The sequence below is a fragment of the Podarcis cretensis genome (genome assembly GCF_951804945.1).
Source record: "Podarcis cretensis genome assembly, chromosome: 2".
Taxonomy (NCBI): Eukaryota; Metazoa; Chordata; class Lepidosauria; order Squamata; family Lacertidae; genus Podarcis; species Podarcis cretensis.
Genome location: NC_137171.1, coordinates 71,167,054 through 71,184,528, shown reverse-complemented (window position 1 = coordinate 71,184,528; position 17,475 = coordinate 71,167,054). Strand labels below are relative to the sequence as shown.

General features: G+C 41.8%; 1 protein-coding gene across 2 annotated transcripts in view; it reads left to right on the top strand.

Annotated features, from left to right (window-relative positions):
• The first annotated feature begins 2,196 nt into the window (after positions 1–2,196).
• USP4 (ubiquitin specific peptidase 4) overlaps positions 2,197–17,475 on the top strand; it is a 35,536-nt gene continuing 20,257 nt past the window's right edge. Inside the window, exons 1-11 of one of the 2 annotated variants that reach the window (XM_079964408.1) lie at positions 2,197–2,331; positions 2,758–2,885; positions 4,731–4,861; positions 8,016–8,142; positions 8,770–8,915; positions 9,678–9,736; positions 11,149–11,280; positions 12,307–12,424; positions 13,117–13,290; positions 14,062–14,220; positions 16,170–16,394. In XM_079964408.1, coding sequence (XP_079820534.1) covers positions 2,201–2,331; positions 2,758–2,885; positions 4,731–4,861; positions 8,016–8,142; positions 8,770–8,915; positions 9,678–9,736; positions 11,149–11,280; positions 12,307–12,424; positions 13,117–13,290; positions 14,062–14,220; positions 16,170–16,394 — 1,530 coding nt within the window. In that variant the 5' untranslated portion in view covers positions 2,197–2,200. The remainder of the gene's footprint in view (positions 2,332–2,757; positions 2,886–4,730; positions 4,862–8,015; positions 8,143–8,769; positions 8,916–9,677; positions 9,737–11,148; positions 11,281–12,306; positions 12,425–13,116; positions 13,291–14,061; positions 14,221–16,169; positions 16,395–17,475) is intronic. The other variant, XM_079964409.1, reaches the window with a different exon arrangement.

The following is a 17,475-nucleotide window of genomic DNA, read 5'->3' as shown; positions in this document are numbered from 1 at the left end:
TTATGTCTGTGTCTTTATAATAAGGCTGTGTAACATTAGGTTGCAACTAGTTATTTCAAATCTCAACCTAAGCTCATTTAAAACATTACCAAAAATATTATTACTTACACCATGATTGAGCAGGTCCCTCGAGAGAAGTTCATGGTTGCTGTACTTCTCCAATGCTGCTGCTACTGCAGTTTCTGGCCTAAGCCATGGTTTTGCTTAGTATGTTGTCCAAACCAGAGCTTGTACTTTGTCTTGCTCTAGGGCAAACCATGAGCTGTAATTAAGGTATGTTCTTGGTTTACAGCTTAGTTTGTTTGGAGAAGACAAACCATGAGCCTGCATTTAGACAGCATGCTAAACCAAATTATGGCTTAGCCCTGGGTAGCATGCCAGCAGCAGAACCAAAGGAGTGCAGCAGTTATGATGGCTCCAAGAATCTGTGTTCATGCTAAACCACGGTTTGGTTTAGCATTATGTACTGACTGAACTGAGACAAAAAAAAAATGCCTACAGCTGTGGATTGACATAATAAATTATTTGATATAGGTTGGGTATCTGGCTTCTACTGGCAAAAATTCTACATAGAATTCTACCAAATCGTAGTCCTTATTAACAAACTGGATTCAATAAGCAACATTACAAATAAATGTGGAAGGTAATTTGTTAGAAATAAAAGGGCTTGTTATTAGTCGTGTGGGACAGGAGTGGAAACTGGAACTAGATGAAAAATATACTACAAATGAAACTCAGCTTTGTAGATATTTGTGTGCATGTATCTTACCTGTGTCCTATTCCTGTGTCATTCTCTCTCAAATATGCACACACAATTGACAAATATTGCAACAATGTTGTTTGCTCATTCCACACAGGCCCCCGCATTATTGATTTATTAGATGGGTGTTTGAAGAATGTAACTTACAAGAACAAAAAGGATTAACATTACAATTACTATATAGTTATAACAGGCAGTTAAAATGTGTAATTATACAAATTATCCTCATTTCCTGTTGTCCTAATAACATTAATATCTTTAGCATGGTCAAAGCACATCAAGATCTATGTTTTCAGAGGGCAATCATGCATCCTTTCTTTCCATTGAATATCTTCCAGCCCAATCTTTCCTAGACTTTGTGTATGAAGGCCTTTGGAGGAACGTTCATAAATTGTTCATTTCAACAGTTGAGCCAATGGCTATGGAGGACTTACTTCAATTAACAGAAACCAGAGATCTTGCAACCAATACTATTTCAAAAACTACATGCTGCTTTTTCTCTTGAAGATTATCTGATAGGAGAGAGTAATGCTATTGCTCTTCTGTAACCATATTTGTTCTGTTCTTTAATGTGATACCTCAGTCAGATCTTTAGGACCATAGTTTGTGGTGGTGATTACAATTTACTTACATACTAGTTTTCTGCCTACTACAATCTGTTCTGGAGAGGGTGCTAACCTCCAGAGCAGATTTGCCATGTCTTGGGGAGTTGCAGGAGAGAAATGGGAAGTCCCATTTGCAGAAGCAGGAGGCCTGTTGCACAAGTAAGCAACTGCAATTCAATATCACCCTATATTAATAGTTGCCGCAAAAAGAGCCCGACATCGTACCGTATATTTCCTAGACGAACAGTCTCCAAAAAAGCTTAGGATAAAAAGGACGATTGCCATTGCCCTTATGCCAACCCAGCAGGACGACCCACAAGACCTTCAATATCAACTCACTGGGTTGGCTGCTGGTTTCAAGGAGTGGGATGTCCAGAGACAAGAAAGTGTCATGGCAGCATAACAGCTAAAGAAGCCAAAAGGCAGCTGCACCAGCAGAGATCCAGGGGTCGCCAACGTGGTGCCCTCTAGATGTTGGTAGTTCTAGTCCACCGAATGCAGAAGGATCCCTTTATAGCCAGAGTCGCAATCTAGTTTGAGGCACGACCTGCAATTATCAGCCCTTCAGAGGTAACTGACACCGCAGACGGAGCCTGTGTGAGCGACTGGAGAACGAGGGATTCCCTGCCGCCCCGCCCGGAAAGCGGCTCCTTCCTCAGCGTCAAAACACCCCGCTCGGGCGAAGGCGCTCGGCCCGGCGCTCCCTGCCCTCCGAACGCCCGGAGGCGTCGCCGCGCCTGCGCAGTGCCGTTCTGTACGCGCGGCGGCGGCCGGGCGAGGAAGGATATCCGCAGTTGGGGACGGCCGGCCGGGCGAAAGCGTTTGCAGTACTGTCATGGCGGCTGCCGAAGTAGGGTTAGACGGCGGGGGAGGCGGCGGCGGCGCCGGCCTGAGGCCGGACGCCGGGACGCAGCGGGCGGAACTTATGCCGCTGCTGGGGACGGCGCTGCGGCCGGGAGAGTCGTGGTGAGAAGGGAGCGGGGCCGTGGTGGCGGGTGGGGAGGCGGGAGCGAGAGAGCGCGGCGGCTCCTTTCGTCTCTCGGTGTCAGGTTAAGAGCCAGGCCGCGCGCGCGCGCCGCCTCCTCTGCGCAGGCCCTCCCCGCGCTCGGGCTGTTGGCTTTCGAATGCGGGTGTTCGGAAGGGGGGGGCAGCAGGAGGCGCGAGCTGCTCCCCCCGGGAGTTCGGTGTTGGTGGTAGGAAGAGGGCAGGTCGGTGCCGGCCGGGCCCTCCCGGTGCCGGTGCTGAGTCACTCTTCTTCCGCCCCGTCCCCTCCAGCAACTTCGTTCACCTTTCCTGCCTCCCGCTCCAACCCTGCCCCGTTTGTTTGTTTTATTACTCTTTCTTCCCCCTTCCTCTTCTTCTCAAGGCGTATTTCCCCCCCTTTTATTGCAGGTTCCTAATTGACAGCCGGTGGTTCAAGCAGTGGAAGAAATACGTGGGCTTTGACAGTTGGGACTTGTACAACGTTGGAGAACCGAATCTCTTCCCGGGACCCATTGATAACTCGGGGCTTTTTGCAGGTAAAGTTGTGTGGAGAGGGGATTAGGATTTGGAGTTTGGAAAGGACTGGGAAGTGGAGGAGGGAAAATGTCACTGCACGGTACTACTTTTTGGACTATGTTCTGACAGTAAGGGAGCCAGTGCCCTTCCCCTCCAATCTTTCCCAGTACACTTTCCCAATTCTTAAGTAGGGATATTAGTTTTTCTATATGATAAGGCAGCTAGCTTTGGAAAAACTATGATGGAATCTAGCATGATTGTCACATCTGCAGTTACTGCAATCATAACTAGTATTGTAACAAGTCTAAGAGGTTCCACCCTTAAATAAGTGTCTCATTCTTGGCTTCCACACCCTTCCTGTGGGGTTTTTTTTTTTGTATTTCTCCACTCAGCCTAGGCCTGAAAGCAGACTACTTTCCTTTTTTTGTAAATGGAAACTGAAAGAGTTAACCGTTACATCTGCTTCTGTGTTGTAAATCAGTTGCTTGCAAATCATTATTAGCTTCGTATATTGTGTCATAGAACTTCAAATCATTAGGCATATCCACTGAATTCAAACTTGTGTTTGAATAAGTTTTTGATTCGCCCCCTGAGCTCCAGGTGCACATTGTTTCCTTGGCTTAGTACTGGTTCAGGTTTGTTGTGTCACAAAGTTGACCTTGGTAAGGTGATAACTTAAAATCTGAAGCCTGCTTCATACATGATCTTTCATTATTTGGGAGACAAGATACCTTGAAATCGCATGTTCCTGTATTGCAAGAGGTTCCCAGTGGCAGCAGAAGCAGTGGAAAGAGCACACCATTCTGACATGCCACCTCTCTCCAGATATAAAGGTAAAGGTAAAGGTACCCCTGCCCGTACGGGCCAGTCTTGACAGACTCTGGGGTTGTGCGCCCATCTCACTTAAGAGGCCAGGGGCCAGCGCTGTCCGGAGACACTTCCGGGTCACGCGGCCAGCGTGACATCGCTGCTCTGGCGAGCCAGAGCCGCACACGGAAACGCCGTTTACCTTCCCGCTGGTAAGCGGTCCCTATTTATCTACTTGCACCCGGAGGTGCTTTCGAACTGCTAGGTTGGCAGGCGCTGGGGCCGAGCAGCGGGAGCGCACCCCGCCGCAGGGATTCGAACCGCCGACCTTTCGATCGGCAAGTCCTAGGCGCTGAGGCTTTAACCCACAGCGCCACCTGCGTCCCATTCCTCTCCAGATATAGTCCTGAGAAATAACACTTGAGCAACTCTTTAAAAGATTTAAAGTAATACATATTGTTGATAAGTAGAGCTATTTAAATTTAGCAGCAAAAGGCAATATAGATGCTGTGTTCCTCAGACCAGGGCTGGATCTAGACATACCAAAGAAGTGTTTCAGTTTAAAGCATTGTAAATTTAAACAGGGAAGACAGGTAGAGAAAAACAGGACTCCACACTGCCATCTGGTAGTGCAATGTTATATCTCACATACAATGCGTATAAATTGCTTTTTCTTTACCAGTCTAGCTGAGTCCCAGGAAATCACTAGAAAGTGTGTACAAACATAAAAAGTTTTGCTTCTCAAAGTCTCTGGATCATATTGGTATAGGAAAGTCTTCCAGTTCTGCATTGTACTTTTAAATAAAACATCAAATACTATACAGCTGGTTTTATTTGATTAATAGTTTGAAATTATGTGTGGAAGGGAAGTCTGAAATTAGATTGTGAAATAATACCACTTGAGTCTCTTCAAGACTCACTTTGATGTGGCTATTTAAATTACCTTAAGTTAAATTTTCAAAAGTGTCTGTCACTTTGAAAGTGTGTTTGTTTTATTCAGGATTTCCAGGAGAACTGTTTATCCTCCTGTTTATTGTTATGTTTCCTTTCCTTTTTAGACTCAGAAGCTCAGACTTTGAAAGAACATCTCATTGATGAGTTGGATTATGTGTTGGTTCCGACTGAAGCCTGGAACAAATTAGTAAATTGGTATGGTTGTATAGAGGGTCAGAAACCAATAGTGAGAAAGGTAAGGGATAATGATCTTTATGTAACTTACATTGTTTTGCCACTTTGTGGAACTGTGTGAATTATCTCTTGAGCTACCCAGAGAAATGAACACTATAAAGAATATTTAGGTGTCATTTAACTGGTGCATAGGATAATGATATATTGTGTGACGTATAAGGTTGAATAACTGGAAATACAGGGTAGAAAATGAACTGCTCTTCCCAGTATTAGGATGGCTCCTACAGTTTCAGAATGGCTTTACAGAATGTCTCTAGCTCCTTAGTAGAGGAGAAAGTTTCTCTTCAGTTGCCCTGTACTCTGTTGATTAGTCATTTAGCCAGAACACAGGATGAAGTTAAAGGGTGGTATGCAATTGTGTCCATCAGCTAGTGGGACTGGCTGTTCTCCTCTCCCTGCTACCCCTGTGGATCTCAAAAAACATTTTTGGAGGGTTGTGTGGAGTGAGGAGACTGGAGCAGGTTAGAGAGTGGGTTGCCATGGGGAGGAGAGGAAAGAGAAGAACTCTTTACTCTTTGGATAGGGGAATACAGTAAAGGACACTCCACATGACCCTTCTACCAGGAATGCTTCTTTTCAGGGGAAGAGATAATGTATACTGACTTCAGAAACACAGCAGGACTCCAAGTAACTACACAATGCAGAAAATTGCTTTGTAGGCTGGATCTTAAATCAAATAGTTAACTGTGCAATAAATGATATATAGTACATGCTAATGCAATCTGGTATAATTTTAATGAACAATGTAGAAAAGAGCATGTGATATGTCATAGGAATAATTCCATTTTCAGAATAAGCTAAACATGCCCATATTGCTGCTAAAATACAGTATATGCTTTTTAAATGTAGGCCTTAAAAGGAATGTGCAAATGTAAAATAGGAAGGGTAATTCCCCTTTTTCTCCCTCCTCCCCCACAAAACCCCCTTTCCCTTTTTTAGTTTTGTTTAGATTGCATTTATTTTAACTTTGATAAAAAGGTAAAGGTAAAGGACCCCTGACAACTAAGTCCAGTCGCAGACGACTCTGGGGTTGCGGCGCTCATCTCGCTTTATTTATCTACTTGCACTTTTTGGCGTGCTTTTGAACTGCTAGGTTGACAGGAGCTGGGACTGAGCAACAGGAGCTCACCCCGTCGCGGGGATTTGAACCACCAACCTTCTGATCGGCAAGCCCAAGAGCCTCAGTGGTTTAGCAAATTGCTATGATCCATTCCTGATCTTTCTTTTTTCTTTTATTGCTTTTATTATTGATTGAAATTGAAATGAAAAACAAAACCATCTCCCAAGTGTCTACCAAATGATTACATAACATTCATTCCTTTCCCTGAGCCAGAAGATTGTACCTAGTGTTATGTGTTGGACACATTACAGCCAGGCAAAAACATTGAGTATAAAGCAGGGCCGGTGAAGCTTGTGACCTATGGAAAGTTTACAGCAGGGGATGGCAAACCACCGTCCAAGGGCCAGATCCAGCCCAATTGCCCTCAGGATCTGGCCCGCGGATGGTCTGTGGATCGTGTAGATTCTGTTCGTTAATTTTTTCTTCGTTAATTTTTTCCCTGCGCTGCCATTTTTTGGGGGCGCCATTTTCACCCCTCTCCTCACACACCACAGCGCCTCCCCCCTCCTGGCGGAAGGGGAGCAGGCTGAGCACCATTTTGGGCAGTGCCTCTCAAGAGCCAGCCAGCCCTTTCAGGCTGCTCATCCCACTCCCACTGCTGCCAACCTCTGCCACTCGCAAGGGCAGGCACAGGAGCTGCAGTTGGCAGAGAGCAGCGCCTCTCTAGAGCCAGCCCGCCCTTGCACTGGCAGCACCATAGGTAGGCAGCGGAAGGGGGAGAGAGGGAGAGAGAGAGAAGACTCTGGTGCGTGTGTGCGTGCGTGCGTGCAGTCTGGCCCGCCACAAGGTCTGGGGAACAGTGAACTGGCCCCCTCCAAAAAAAGTTTGCTGACTCCTGGTTTACAGGACCAGATAAAGAGACCTGGATGGTCATATTCAGCTCTCCTGTTTTGTTGTGGTAGAATTTTACAATCATGTTAATGGACTCCCCAATAAAAATGGAGCTTCAACTTGTCAAGGCATTTGATGTTCCAGTTTTGTGCCAGTGTTTCCCAACTCTCCAGAGCAACTTTGGGTAGGCAGTTTGAGGAAAAGAGATCTTGGTAAACCTGATTTTGCCCTTTGCTGTGTGGGTCTTACCAGGGTGGATTTGATTTAAATCAAATCGATTTAAATCATTATCCAGTAAGACTTGATTTAAATCATTTTTTAACAGAAAGACTCATTCTTGCTGGTATAATCTTAATATTTACAACCAAATGAAGGTTTCATTTTTGGAATATTAAATTTTCAGAGAAGTTTTTACAGTTATAGCAAAAATTACTGATTTGGTTATACTATTAGAAATACATAGACAGATGATTATGAAATTATTGTGAGGTTTAATAAGTTAACAGTTTATATTTGGACAACTTTTCTGCTGTACTTTATTGGAAGGAGAAAAATGATCATTTCCTTAATAACAAGTTAAACAATTTATTTAACTAAAACAATAACATTATAGCATATGTATCCATGTTTGATAACGGATGATGTTAAACATGTTTTTAAAAAACTTAGACTGAGTTTTAGCACACATGAAAAACTTAAAACAAATCCTTATTTCCTGATGAATAGCCTTTGGACTATAATGTAACTTAAATAGAAAACTATCTTTAGAAATAATTTTTCCTCCAAAAGCATTTTATTTTAAAAATTCAATTTAAATTTTGTTTATTTTATTTATTATTATTATTTTTTAAAAAGCATTGATTTTTATCCATCATGGGTCTTACCTCTTAGTTTGAATAGCTAAGAAGAATAGTTAACTATAACCGTTGGTTGGTGTTGACTTCAGTGGAGCTAATTTTGAAATAAACACACTTGGGATTGGGCTGTAGAAACCTCTGCAGGATTATCTGAAGCCACTTTGCCAGTTGTAGAACTAGAGTTAAAACCAAGGACTTCTGTTTTATGTGAAACTCTAGATGATGGCACTGTTATCTATCAGGCCAAGATATGGATACTTTGAGGGTGGAGCCTTTCAGTTTAGACTACATATTTGCTTTCAGAATAGTTTGTTGTACCTACTTTACAGGAAGCCTTTTCTTTCTAGGTTGTGGAGTATGGGCTGTTTGTGAAGCACTGTAAAGTAGAAGTTTATCTTTTGGAGCTGAAGCTGTGTCAGAACAGTGATCCTGCTAATCTTATGAGCTCTTATTTCAGCAAAGCAGACACCGTTGGTAAGTAGCTGTTTGCTAATGCCACAACACACCTTGAAACACATCTACACTTAGTGGTGTCTAGTAATTTATTTAGATCATTAAATGGGGCAAGTATATTTTACCATTTTCTTCTTGCAAATTTTGTTTTCACAATCATCTGAAATTACTTCTTTTCCCCCTGTGAAATGGTGAATGCTTCTACTTATCTGATCCTCCTATAGCATTGCTAAACCACGATTTCACTCCAGCTTTTATTTTTTGTCCTTAGAACTGACAGTTACTCTTCAGCTTTAGATGCTTCTGCCATTGTGCAAACAATCCTACCAGCAGACTGGTTATTTCAGTAGTAGTAGAATGTCAGCTTCAAATAACCCTAGCTGCATTTTAAATAAACGATTCCTTATCTTTTAAAGTGATATTTAGTTATTTCAGGCAATACAGCTATAGTCAGAAATTAAATTTTATAGAAAATTGGTATGTACAGATACAGTTAATAATTCACCAGTGTAAAATAATCCAGAATTAGTATACACCTTCTTGTTTATTTAGCACTAGTAAATAAACACGTTTTTACACTTTGAACGAGCCACACCTCCTAACCTAGTCAAAATACAGTTTGTAATAACTTTGTCTCTTTCTTACCAGCTACAATTGAAAATGAAATGCGAAAGCAGTTTAATATTCCTGACGGAAAAGAAATTAGGCTGTGGAGCAGATACATGAGTAATACTTATGAGCAGCTAAGCAAACTCGACAGTACTATACAAGATGCGGGGCTCTATCAGGGACAGGTAAGAAGTTCAAATATCATATGTTGTATTGCTCACCCTGTGGGCTGTCGACAAGGCTGCAATTTGTTAAAAAGTTGCAATGGGAAGAATTCAAGGTAATACTATTGGTGTCATTCTGTCAGGACCAGCTTTCCAGCTTGCCAGACAGAATTATTCCTCCTCACCACCACCTTGGCATGCTGTTCTGGGGGTTCTTCTGACACCTGTACAAGCCAATTTTGGGGCACGCGGGGGGGGGGGGAGCCCAACTGTGCCAGCGAGAGCTCTTGCTAGTAGGACTTGGAAGTTGGATCCCATCCCATGTGATTATGAAGTCATACAAAGTATTCTGAAATTTGAGCTGGTTTCTCAACTATTTGGCCAGGTTCAGTCAAACGCCAGCCGTTGTGGAAGAGCTACTGTATTCACAGCCTAGCAGCAATCATATAGAGGCAGTTGCATGTGGTGGCTGTTCCTGCCATTGTGTGATTTGTGGGCCTGAAAAAAACAAGCTGTGATCAAATTGCCACAGTAGTGTGAACAACTCTTCTGTGTAGATGCTGATTCCTTAAATGGTAACTTGTAAATGCTGCTGAGTCAAAAGCCTGCCAGAGCCTTCTGTACATCCTAAGGTGTTAGCATGGGGGTTATTTAATTGGGAATCTCCTGTTTTGTAAGCACTGATTAGCTTGTATTTTTCTGCATAGAACCAAAGAAAGCCCAGATCTATAAGATAGCACTCCCTTTACCTAGTTTTACTATTATTTTTCTTTAACTTTAAAGGTAGTGTTAATAGAAGTGAAGAATGAAGATGGTACGTGGCCCAGGCAATCTCAGACAAAGTAAGTTTTTCTCTATTTATGCTTTCCGTTTCTCTATCTCAGTTTAGACTTTGCAAAACCTGAACACCAAACCATGGTTTTGTGATGTCTGAATTGTGCCTCTGTCTAACTTGGGTCTGAGAGGTGTCTCTATCACTGTTTAACTTGGCATGACACTGACTATTTTGCTTCTTTCTCTACTCTGTTATTATTACATTGTGTTTATTGTCCTGTTGTATTTTAACTTGTTAGCCACTTTTGAGAGCTTTCAGGCTAAACAATGAGATAGGAAATGCCCTAAGTCCCGTTACACTCATTTTTCTAAATTGAAGTAGCATTGACTTAAAAAATAAGTACCAAAAACATACTTTAAAGTTACATTTCTACCTCTCATAATCTTGACGGAATTAATCTTAGTTTTACAATACTGAAATAATACTTTCCTTAAGAGGTAGTGAAATGCGCAGCTCAGTTTTTTAAAAAACAGTGAAGGACTATCCTATGCACTGCTTCATTCTGAACTGAGCCTGTTGCAAAGCCATCTACAATTTAAGCCACATGTAAGGATTCACCTAACCTGCCCCTACAAAAGATTCCCACAGGGCTTTCGTCCCTTCTGCCTCCCACATGCTCCACAAATTGGCTTGGGAAAGATCAGAAGAACTTGTAGCACAGTACATGACTTGCATAGGTGGAATTATTGGAAGATGAAACATTGAATTCCACCCAATGTATCAGGCATTGCAATTCTTATTGGCCCCTGACTACCGCTGCAGGTAGTTAAAATGTTAGAGTATTTACAAATCACTGGTAGATTATGGCAAGGAATATCTATTCTACTTAAGCCGTCTTTTTCAAAAGATAATCATTTCATTTAGTAGATTAATTTTAGTCCTAAAAATCCTGTTGGTTGCCTTCTGTTCTGCTGGGAGGGGACAGATTTACGCTATGAGCATGCAAATATGAATCTGAGGCCTTGTACCAGTTAAGATTAGTAGTCTTGCTAGCCTAGTACTGATTACAATGATTGATTGTGGATCAAACACTGATTCAGAAGTATGGCTCTTTCCTAGCAATTATTTGGAGAACTCTTAATCAGCTGGAATGCAAACGGTGCATCATATCATGCGCTCTGCCATGTAAGAAATTGCCTTGTGTAGCTTAGTACCATTTGCATAAGTTCTCCTTTGTATTTTACAATAGGGAAATTCCATACAGAATGAGGGGTGAGTACTAGATTTCTAATTCTATTGACTCATAAACAACCCACCTCTTCAACCTGAAGTCATTCCTTCTGGGTTGGAAATCCAGAAATAAACAGTTTAAAATAGTAAACTATACTAAAAAGTCAGTTAAAGACTCTCAGCAATTTTTTTAAAAAAAAACAACAACAAAAACCCTGATGGGATTTTTACTACTTTTTTCCCTCCCAGATCAAGCACTGCAACAAGCAGAAATCTAGCTACCTCTTCAAAATCATCAGCAAGCTCTTGCTCCTCTTCAACCATAACAAATGGTGATAGCAATAACTCCTATAGTTTGAACTGCTCCAGCCTTGGCAAAGGGTAATAGCAAGAATGTGTCTGCTGTTCTTTATGTAACTTCCTTTCTCTGAATACTTTTATGCATTCTCTTCTTTATTAAATAAGGTTCTGCCCTGAAGCATTCATGGCTCCACTGTTCAGAAGCTAGCTATGTATAACTTTAAACTTAACTTCAGTTTCATGGCCCTCCGGCATTTTTTTGCCAGTTACTGTTCCATTAAGATGTATGAGTTCTGTCAATTTTTCCTACAATAGCACTTTATCATACAATAGCTGATAGGGAAAAAATGCCACTCTAAAATAGTTCATTAAACCAGATTGCATTCTCCCATATAAACCTACTAGGACATTTGAGATCTCCCTTGGAGGCTGTGCTCTCAAGGCGCTTGCCCCTAGAGGTGTAGTGAGTGATTACTTGAGGCAAGGCTTCCCAGTCACAGCACCAAAATTATGGCAATTTCTGTCAAGCAGATTCACATTGCCTTTTCCTTGATACGGTAGTTTTGAAATGCCTGGCAAACACAGTATTACATTGGAAGATTTTAGGACCCTCTGACTTCAGTTCTTTTTATCCTGCTTGGTTGGGGTTTTTTGTGGTGGTGGTGATGGTTTTTCCTAACTTTAGTTTTAGTCTTGGTTTCGTTTTTCATTAGCATAATGTTCTGGAAACCAAAAAGCAGGATATGAGTATTTTAAGCAAAATATAATATCAGTAAAGTGAGTCTCCACCTACAGTATGAAATGGTATAGTCAGGCAGCAGACTGGCTACCTCATAATACTTGATTGTGAGAACTGGGTCTGAGGGAGGAATTTTATAGTGTAGGCATGTGTATACTATAGAACAGTTGGAAAGTTTGCTTTGTCTTAAGTTTGAGTTACGTGTTTAATTGTATTGTGTTTTTATATTCTGTAAACTCGCCATAAAATTTTGATGCAGGGCGGGTAAGAAATACAATATACATTATTTTTGTATAGCTGTAAAATAGTTTCTTAGCCGAAATATTCTGCAACCTGTTATCATATTCCAGTATGTTTTCCCCCTCCAGAGGTTCTAGCTTTTCCTGCAACTCCTACAGCAACAGGGAGAGCCCTCCTCAGTCACAGCCTGGTCTCTGTGGGCTCAGTAACCTAGGAAATACATGCTTCATGAATTCAGCTTTACAGGTAAAGAACTGGTACAATCTGCTGAAGAACCTAGAGTGGTAGGCACTGTACTGCTTGGGTTTTATACTCCCCCATCTTAAATTTTATAACTGTTAGGTTCCCATTCAGCTTGGAAAACCTACATAATGCTGTGGGTTACAATGGAAGATAGAAAGCTGCATTTTTCAAGTGTCAGAACCCTGGTCTCCGTATTGCCGATATGTTATAAACCAAACCCTGGCTCCTCTATGAGTAGCACAGGAGCAGCAGGGCCAAGGGAGGAGCAAAGTGGCTACACTTTTTGCTGCGAGAATCCACTCACTCAATCATACTTAGCCATTGTTTGGATTAGCATTGTGTGCAAACCAGGCTGCTGACTGGCAGCAGCTCTCTAAGGTTCAAGGCATGAAACTTTCTCAGCCCTATATGATGATGCCAGGGTTTGAACATGGAGCCTTCTGTATACACAACAAGTGGTCTACCCTGAGCTATGACCCTGTCCTCCCAAAATAGAAATAACCCAGCTAGTACATATTACTCAGTTTTCTTCTTTCAGCAGTTTCCATATGTAATATTTAATGTAGCTTGCAATACAGTTCTGTATAGGGTGAATTTGCTGACTCTAGTACAATTTTAGTTTTCATTGGGCTGAAAATGGGTTGTTGGCATGGCTTTCTTTTTTATGTATTTCTTGTGTCTGAATGTTCTTCTAGTGTTTGAGTAACACCCCTCCACTGACTGACTATTTCTTGGAAGATGAGTATGAAGCTGAAATAAATCAGGAGAATCCTCTGGGAATGAGAGGAGAAATTGCAGAAGCATATGCAGAACTCATCAAACAGATGTGGTCTGGGAGAAATTCTCACGTGGCCCCCCGCATGTTCAAAGTAAGTAGACTTTCTGTCATTGGTTTCATGCTTTCTGCATGGAGCTTTAATGTTAGCCCTTGGGGAAATACTTTCCCCATCTTAAAATGTCTAGCTGGGTAGCTTAGGTTGAACTTAAAAGAATGCTAAGTATGATATGGACTCCTGAGTGCTACAGTCCCTTAATAATTCACTGAATGTTGCATATTGCAGGGAAATGCCATGCATTCTGTTTAGAATAGTTGTGGTTTCTAAAGCTTTTACTGATATAATTTGATTTTTAACAAAATTTTAGGAGTTATCTGACTTCTTTTTTGAGAACTGTTTTATCTGTTTACTTTTTATTGTTTTATACCACTGTGGTATGTTGTAAAGTGCAATATTCCAAATAAAATTGAGCTGAAAGTTAGCAACTTTATATCTCTCTGAAATTAGTTGTACACTGAGTTGCTTTTGAAACAGCTGTTAAAATTGTACACATGATCTTCAAATCACTTGTTGATATTCTGTATTCAAATAAGTAGCAAATGTACTTTATTAGCACGTTTGTGAGTTTCACAGAATTTTACATGGATTAACCATACGGCAACTGTATCTGATAACTGTTATCCAAAGAAACTGATATGAGAGGAGACTTCATACATCTTGTTATCTTTTTGACATTAGTTTATTGCTAGGAATTAGCTAATCTTCATTGAATTCTGCAAATGAGGCTAGAGTTACTGCTTTTCCCTTCACTGCTCACATGCATCTTCCTAATGTTATTTTTCCCTTTCTTTTTTTAAATTTTAGACCCAGGTTGGCCGCTTTGCTCCTCAGTTTTCAGGGTACCAGCAACAAGATTCCCAAGAGCTCCTGGCCTTTCTTTTAGATGGTTTACATGAGGATCTAAACAGAGTAAAAAAGAAACCTTACTTGGAGTTGAAGGATGCTAATGGCAGGCCTGATTCGGTATGCTGCATAGACATTCCACTGCTTGGAGTTAAATTGTGGTATAAAAGAGTAACACTCAACATAGGTTACAAATTATTTTTGCCCATCCAGTTCCTTTTTTTTCTTACTGAGGATGTCTTTTTGTTAGCAAATGAATCCATGAATCAGTCCACTTGGGACCATTGACTCTTAGCCAGGCTTCAACAAATATGCTTCCCATTGTGAGTGTGGCCCTGTGGTCTGATAAGCAGGTAGCCTTCCTCCTAATTTTGAACATGCATACATGGACGAGATTGTCCAAGCAGTTGCATGGCAAACTCCACTAGTGGCAGGGTGATGCTATCCTGTCCTAGCTGGATCAAATTAGTGGCACATACTAGAAAGGCAGAGTCCAGATAGGCGATGCAGGATCACAACAGGCATGGCAAAGCACAGTTTGTCAGGACACTGGACAGATCACTGTGACTGATGCTGGCTGGAACTTAACTACAGTATAGAGATCACATTAGCTGTTTTCACTTGTGGCTAGCCAGCTATAACTATCCTTCCTCTCATTAAGAACATAAGACCTGCACAGCTAAAGCACCATTATTGGGGGGAAATTTTAAATATTTGATGCTTTATTATGTTTTATATATTTTGTAAGCCACCCAGATTGGCTGGAGAAACCTGAGAGCCAGGTGACCCTTTCCAATTGCAGTAAGTTGCTGTAATCCTCCTTTCTTGGCCCTGTTTAAACCGAAGTAGAACAAGGGCTTGAAAGGGAATGACATAAATAATTACTTGGGGACAGTGCCCAATTTAAAGTTTCACTTAATTGGGCTGCTTTTCCCTTGCAGGCCTAGTTTTTATTACAGTAATTTTGAGAATTGATGCCACACATACACATGCACACACACCCCAGTGTAGTGTTTATTAAATAACTGCCTTTGCATGAATGTCACAACGATCATAGTTGGAGCAAACATTGCTGAAAGCTACATATTTCTTAGGTTTGACTGTACATTACTAATTGCGCTGCAGTACTGCTTAAGCGCCGGGACGCAGGTGGCGCTGTGGGTTAAAGCCTCAGCGCCTAGGGCTTGCCGATCGAAAGGTCGGCGGTTCGAATCCCTGCGGCGGGGTGCGCTCCCGCTGCTCGGTCCCAGCGCCTGCCAACCTAGCAGTTCGAAAGCACCTCCGGGTGCAAGTAGATAAATAGGGACCGCTTACCAGCGGGAAGGTAAACGGCGTTTCCGTGTGCGGCTCTGGCTCTGGCTCTGGCTCTGGCCAGAGCAGCGATGTCACGCTGGCCACGTGACCCGGAAGTGTCTCCGGACAGCGCTGGCCCCTGGCCTCTTAAGTGAGATGGGCGCACAACCCCAGAGTCTGTCAAGACTGGCCCGTACGGGCAGGGGTACCTTTACCTTTTACTGCTTAAGCAGTTCCTTGCTCACTTGCTAGAAGCGACCTCTAATCTGCCTTTCCCTAGGTTGGGATTCACTGTCAGCAGCAGCCCTGCACAGAACACTTCTCCTCCCCTGTGTGCCCCAAATTCCCTCTGAAATTGGTTTGGGTGGTTGGGAGAACCCCCAGAACAGCAGGGGAAGAGGAGGGGCATTGTTCCATCTCGCAAACTGAAATGCTTAGGCAGACAGAATGTTTGTAATAGTGTGACATTGGAATTCCCTCCCTAGAATTGGATTCTCTCATACCATGCAAATTTCACCTACACACTAGGGTGCAATCATCTTGTACAGTCTGTTCTGTTCTGTTGCAGGTCACTTGCATGTTGAATTACAGGTATACCAATAAGTGAATGATTTCATTGCATACAAACATAGTTGTTCAGCATCAGTTTGTCACATCACGTCCTTCTATTGTATTTCAATAACCTTCCCTACAGATAAAAGATGTTTCATCAGAACTTGCATCTTAATCTTTATACTGTGTTTCTGCTTCTCTGCAATGTGTTTTATTTTTTGCAGGTGGTAGCAAAAGAAGCTTGGGAGAATCATCGATTGCGTAATAACTCTATAATTGTAGATATTTTCCACGGTCTCTTCAAATCCACATTGGTCTGCCCCAAATGTTCTAAAGTTTCCGTGACTTTTGACCCTTTTTGCTACTTAACCCTTCCATTGCCCTTGAAGAAAGATCGAACCATGGAGGTTTTCTTGGTTTTTGCAGATCCACAGCGCAAACCTACTCAGGTAAGTAGAGGTGTTCATGTTGGTCTTTGTAGTGTTTTGTGCCCTCTGCAACTTACAAGAGGTTGCCTGCTTTTAGCATTACAATTCCAATACTAAGGGTCATTGTGTGAGCTGCGTTGTACGCCTCCCGCCTGCTCAATGTACATAGAAACACACTCAGATATCAGGTTCAAATCCCATCTTCCCCATAAAGCTCACATGATCACCTTGAGTCAATTACAACCTCTCTTACCTACCTTTTCTAGTTACCTACCTACCTTCCAGGATTGTTGTGAGGAAAAAATGTGCAGAGGAAGAGATCATGTACAACACCTTTACCTCCAACAGATAAATGGAATGAAATCAAATTTAAAATAGATATAGCTGGAACAAACATTGCTGTCTTAAAATACACAGTTCACAACAAGCCTTCCTACGCCAGCATGTAAAATGACCAGCTTTGCATTATATGTGCATTATATTTATATATATATATATATATATATATATATATATATATATATATATATCAGCATATGTACACGCAGAGATAAGATGCATCCAATACCCAATCTTGAGATCAGTTTTACAGAGACTCTGGGAAGGCAGCTAAGTCTGTACTCCAAGCATGCTCACCTGTGAGTAAGCCCAACTGAGCATAGTGAGATTGACCTCACCTGTATGTTTTGTGATCTACATGTTTGGAGAGGGAATCTGTCCAATCCATTTTTCAGCAGGTGAGATCCCATTTGCCAGTCATATTACACGCAGGGAGGAGGGAACCTCAAGGATGTTCACACAGAAGTGAAGCCCTGGCCACAATTGCAGCCCAAGAATCAGAGATGACCTCTCTGCTTTCAGTCACTGCCTAGCAACAACATTCCCACAAAGAAACCTAATTGGCCTGTAATTATGGGCTGATAATTTTGGATGTAGTTTCCACTAAACAATCTTTCACAACCTAGTCTTCTGCATATTTCTGAGTCTTCTATAAACTGAATTTTGTTGCTAAGTGTCATAACTTATACCTCACAAACTACATAGGGTAGTATCTGACTGAATTGTACTCAGAGTAGATCCACTGAAATCAATTAAGTTAAGT